Source organism: Lutra lutra, chromosome 5, assembly GCF_902655055.1.
Source record: "Lutra lutra chromosome 5, mLutLut1.2, whole genome shotgun sequence".
Classification (NCBI taxonomy): Eukaryota; Metazoa; Chordata; class Mammalia; order Carnivora; family Mustelidae; genus Lutra; species Lutra lutra.
The window spans coordinates 27,349,006-27,355,005 of NC_062282.1; the positions used below are offsets into that span (position 1 = coordinate 27,349,006).

General features: G+C 44.2%; 1 protein-coding gene across 1 annotated transcript in view; it reads right to left on the reverse strand.

Moving 5' to 3' along the window:
* Positions 1-5,485, reverse strand: part of SLC45A2 (solute carrier family 45 member 2) — a 31,239-nt gene extending 25,754 nt beyond the window's left edge. The window contains exons 1-2 of the mRNA XM_047729728.1: positions 4,486-5,485; positions 2,453-2,629 (exon numbers count right to left, since the gene is read on the reverse strand). Coding sequence (XP_047585684.1) covers positions 2,453-2,629; positions 4,486-5,014 — 706 coding nt within the window. The 5' untranslated portion in view covers positions 5,015-5,485. The remainder of the gene's footprint in view (positions 1-2,452; positions 2,630-4,485) is intronic.
* Positions 5,486-6,000: the final 515 nt, after the last annotated feature.

Here is a 6,000-nt window from a genome sequence, read left to right on the forward strand (position 1 = left end):
TGGCATCTTTGTAAGTGGAGGAAGAGTCACCAGGAACGTATGTACTGAGGAAAGGCCATGTGAGGTCAGAGATGGCCCGGTAAAGACCAAGAAGGGCGGTCTCACCAGAAACCAAGCCTGCAGTCACCTTGATCTTGCACTTCCAGCCTTCAAAGGCGTGAGAACGTAATTTCTATTGTGTAAGCACCTCGTCTGTGGCATTCTGTTTTGGGAGCCTGAGCAGATGTCACAGGGCCAAGGGCAGTGAAATTTAGGGTATGTGTGAGAGGAACTGTAGCCTCCGCCATCTTTTCCTGCTGGACTTATCCATCTTGTCCATACCTCTGTGTTCATCTACTTGATAAACTTCTGCTTTGATCACTGAATGGGTAGAGTCCCTGACCAAATTTTTTGCCTGCAATTTAGAAGAAAGGGGGTCATCTCCCCAGAAAGTGGGTGGAAATTTTCCAAGCAACTTTGATTTCCAAAGGGAGAAAGGGGGAAGGGAATTTGAAGTTCAAACAGAAAAGGGCAGGCTCTTTTGTTTTTTTTTTTTCATTAGTATTTATTTTGAGCACATATGATATGCCAGGCTGGGCTGTGCTGAAGGGGTAAGGGATGCAGTGAGTAAAACAGACCTCTGCCTCTGCCCCAAGGAATATGCTGGAAATTGTTCAGAGCACAGAAAATGTGGAGGGAGTGATGGGAAGTAAAGCTTGAAGAGTAGGATGGGAACATTAGGGGGAGTCTTGAACCCTGTCTAGGAATTTGTTCTTTATCCAGTAGGCAAATGGGGACCACTGCAGGTGAATGAATGGGAGAGTGGCCTGGTCGTAGTTGTCTTTAAGGAATATGAATCTGAAAGCTGTGTGTTGATTCCAATGAAATAGGAAGAGATTAGAGACTGGAGAGACAGTTAAGGGAAAAGTACTAAAGCTCAAACAAGATGTAGTGAAAGTCTGAACCAAGGTAATGTGAAAATTATGCCATGTTTGCTGAGACCGCCATACACTAATATCAACAGAAAACCTTAAGATATTTTCTCAGACTCATTGAAATATTACTATGTGTTAGTCTTTGAAAAGTTCCCCAAATACCGTATTCAATCTTTTAATACTAGGGGCAAAAAAGGAGAGACTGGCCAGGACTAACACTGACATGAGCTGGGGAAAGGGTGGCCACATTGCCCAAAGTACTTTAGAGCAAAAAAACTCTCAATGTGTCAGGTCCAAAAGCCAAAAAATCTGATGTCGATGGGATGATGAAGGAGCATGGGATTTAAGTCAGAAGAATGCAGCTCAGATCTCTATTCTAAGACCCTTAGCTGCAGACAGGCTAGTCAGGGGCCACAGACAGATGGGCTGGACTCCTGCTCCTCCATCTTCCCTAAAGCAAGGAAGAACCACTGTCTTTGCTGGGCAGCCCCCTTCTTCCAAAGGTCACCATTCCAGTGTTGGCGGAAACGACCAGTATTGACCCAACGGCTGCCATGTACAGGCACTGCTCTTGGCTGTGGAAACATAAACTGAGCCAAACTCAAGATCCTGCTTCTCATGGGACCTACCCGGCCATTAATGGAGACAGAACATATCAAAACATAAAATAAATATATTGGCTGGGCCACAAAGATATCAAATAGGATGGACTGATAGAGTACTTCCCTCAACTGGATATGAAAACCCTCCCAGGCCAGGATCATGCTGTAATCTAATGTGTAAACCCCCTCCCCAGGGTCCTAGCATAGTCCCGACTGGTGCTCTATAAATGCATATTGAACATTGCTAGCCTTGTTCTAAATGAATGACCCAACAGCAACCCAAGGAGGCTGACAAGAACTAAAGAGAGCCCCTCACTGTCCTTCTGGCATGGCCTTTCTCAAACCAGGAGGTTGAGGAAATGCCAACTCTTTATATAACTAAGAAATCTCTAGAACATGTGGGTTTCTTTTTCTTCTTCTTCTTTTTTTAAAATTTCCTTGGTTTGTTTCTATTTTTATTTTTAAATTGTGGTTCTTAGCACACTTGCCACAGAATCATCCAGGATAATCATTTAAAATTCAGACTTCTGAACCCCATCTCAAACCCACTGAATCAAAATAATTGGAGGAGAGGCCAGGAAGCTGCATTTTTAACAAGCCCCCAAGTAATGCTGCTGCTACATTACTGATTAAAAAAAAAGAAGAAAAAGAAAAAGTAAAGTGCACAAGGGCCCCTTTTCATTGCAGTTGAAAATGTCTCCACAAATGGTTCTTCAGAAAGCTCTTCTGTAAACTTCCTTTGCAAAACCTCCAGAGCCCAGTCACAAGCTGATTTGTTCAGAGAAACTTACTGAAAGACAGAGCCCGCGTGATGGGAACATTCCATCAACAGATCCATTCATTCAAAAACTGACATGTAGAGACACGAAATGGCTTCCGTGGAAGTGCCTCCCTGTCTGGGGAGCTTAAGGAGAGACTTTCTGGAATATTCCCTACCTGTGAAGAGGGCATGGTAGTGGAGGCCCCTCTCCTTATCCTCCTGGGAGCAGACATCAAATAAGTAGGCTTTAATGGGCCCATCAATGAAGTCAGCAGCAAAATCAAAGACAACTACACCTATCATGGTGATGGTTATGGCCCAAATCCGCTTCCTTCTTGGATCAGCAATCAAAGCTAAAAAGAAAATAAATATACATCACCTAAATCCTGCTTTGGAATGATTTGCATTTTTATTTCCACCAAAATGTCCTGTCATTAAATTTTCTCCCTTTGCTTTCATTTTGCTTTGCTTTTCTAAATAAAAATGGCTTTGTTATTTTTTTTAGGTTATAAAATTATACATGTGAATGCCAGAAAAGGTAGATCTATAGAGACAGGAAGTAGATTGAAGGGTTATTTAGGCCTGGTGGGGAGGAGAGAATGGGGGCGGGTGGCTGCTAATGGCTACTAGTTTTCTTTTTGGGGTCATAAAATACGGTGGAATCAGATAGTGGTGATGGGGGGTATAGCTCAGTGGTAGAGCATTTGACTGCAGATAGTGGTGATGGTTAGACCACCTTGGGATATACTAAAAGGCACCAAGTTGTATGAATTTTATAACATATCTCATTTTTAAAAGTTGTTTAAAAAAATTATACACGCTTATTGTAAACCATTCCAATAATGTAGAGAAGCTGGGGGAAATGGTTCATCCCAGCTCCCACCGATGGTCATCCTTCAGATCTCCCTTTATGTACTTACACACATACAGAAAAAGGTATATTCCTGTGCCCTAAGGCAGTGCCTCTCAAACCGCATCCTTAATCATCACTTGGACAGCTTGGACAGATTACTGGGCTCTGTTTCCCGTGATTCTCTATGATTCTCCCTGAGTCTCTAGTAGAACTGAGTTGGGGCTGGGCATCTGCATCTCTACAGCCCCCGGGGATGCTGATGCCCTAAGTCTGAGGACCATCTTGGAGGAGCACTGACTAATGGGATCAGGCTGGACACACTCATCTATAACCAACTCTCCTCATACCTTTGCATTTCAGTTAATGGAGAACAGCTGCACAGATGCACAGCTGCACAGATACTCTCTCTGTGGACATGCCATGTCTCTCACCTCTCACCCCATCTCCTATTGTCTTCAGTGTCACTTAGGAATAATGTGTAATATATGCACATTTTTTAAGATTACAGTATAACGATAAGTAAAAAATAAGCCTATTCTCCACTTTTTACTTCCGAAATCCTTTAGTAGTCCCCCCTAGAAGCAACTATTCTTATCAGGGGTTTTTGTGAATATTTTACAGAAACAACCTACATTCGTGTGCTGATGCCCTCTTTTAAATATGTACAAATGATAGCTGATTATCCGCCTCATTATCAAATCCATTCTGCTAGCCTGAGACTTCATGGTCTTGAAATGTGTGCTATTTTTAAGTTCAACAATTCTTTTTTCAATGCAACTTTTTATGTACTATCCCCAGTTACTGATTAATTGGTGGCTGATTAATGTCAAGAAAAAGTGTTCACCATCAGGTTTGTTTTTGTCCAGAATTTGCAGTGCAAAAATATCTTCTAGAGCTGACGAGCTGATGCTCTGCCCCATTGAAAGACTCTCCATAAAGCTATGAACAGAATTAGCTCTTACTTAGACACATAGGTAATTTACTATAAGTATTCATGGAGTCATTTGGCAGATGCTTAATTTCACAAAATACTAACTAAAGCAAAACCTCAAAGAACACTGCAATTAATAAACATGTAAAAATATTTCTTTTGAGAAAAGAGATAAAAAATGATTCCTATTTTTAAATCCTCGCAACAATTAAACAACAGCAATGCATACTGATGTCTCTAAAAGTAAGATCTCCCAAGCCATGGAATTTGGGCCATTCCAAGGTGGAAGTACCTTGTAACCTAGGAGAGAATCAGTTCTAATCAATTTCTAAGGAAGCGTCTCATAAAGAAATCGGACTTCTCCTCCCCTTGAGTTGCTTAATGCGCCCGTTGCCCCTGCCTGCCCACCGGTGCGGTGCACTGACCTGTCACCACGGCGTCCCCGTTGAGGTACAGAGCCATGCCCAAGAGCATCATGACACCCAGGGTGAGGATGTAAGGTCTCCGACGGCCCCAGCTGGCCTGGCAGTGGTCGCTGGCTAATCCCACCACGGGCTGCAGCAGGAAGCCTAGGACGGGGCTGAGCAGCCACACCATACTGTACAAACTCTTGGGCAGCCCCACGCTGAGCAGGACTGGGGTCACATAGGCCGCCTCCACCGCGTAGCAGAACTCCCGGCCCAGCATGGCCATGCTATGCATGATGAGGTTGCCTGTGGGTCTCTTGGGTGGCTCCACGGGGTCAAAGGGTTTATCCTTGGCCCGGGACTCACAGGTCTGAATGCCAAGCTGTCCCATGTTGCCACCCATGGCCACAGGGTGAGGAACCTGCCTGCAAGTCCAGCACCTTCTGTGTGGCCCTCTGGCTTCTGGCCCAGGCTGGGTTTGACATGGAGCCCGGCGGAGAGGCCCACAGAAATGGTCGAGCTGGGGGAGGGGCTCAAATTCTTTCATGCCTCTAAGATCACAAGTTATGATGAGAGGGAAGGGGGCGGGGTCAGGCAAGCATGAAGGAGATTAGCTGCTGTGAGCCCGCTGGCTCCTTAGAATGCTTGTCTAAAGGAATCTTTCTTTGTGCTGTTCTCTTTCTCCCTCTCTGTCTCTGTCACATACACACATATACGTACCTTCTATTACAAACAATCACATACATAGCTTTGAGATGATGGAGCTGCATGACGCAGGTGTCAAGTCAAAACAGGAATGCATCACTATCTCCTTCTAAACTTTTTCTAAATACAAATATTCTGTTTCCCTGAACACAAGTTTCTACACATGCATCTCAAGGTTAATTAGACTTAAAACCGTGGGAGCTCGTGTCCTTTCTCCAGTCTCTAGCTGTCTTACAGCACTGTGACATTTCCCTTCATTGCACTTAACACACTTTATAATTAGTTCTGTGTTTATTCTATTTCTCCTGTGTTAGTCTATGATCCCTTTAAGAGCAGTGATCAGGTTTATTTTGGTCATTATGGTATCCCCAGCATCTCGCATGATCTCTGATACCTACTAGGTCCTCAGTAAGTATTTGCTAAGGCAAATATTGAGTGAACAAAGTGTATACACTACATTTTGTAGTATCAGTCAACTACCTGTTTGCTCAGGTCCATTCTGAGCTCCTCCTCACATTCTCTATATCTTTAGAGACCACATTTCCCAGGCTCCCTTGCTCTTTGGCTTCTAGGTAGATTGGGCCAATGGAAGGCATTGGTGGGAAGACTGGAGCAGGAGGGAAATCATGTTATTTTCCTCCTTCTCTTTCTTCTTCCTGAATTCTCCATGGCAGTGGGTGCATCTCCACCGTGGGTCCAGCTTCCCAAAGGCAACCTTACCTCCTTAGTCCTGGTCACACTACCTTTCGCATCAACCCCTGCAGACATAGGAGTGGCCCTAGCTTCCCTGTTGTGGCTCACATCTGGATTGCCTGTCTGTCCCTGGCT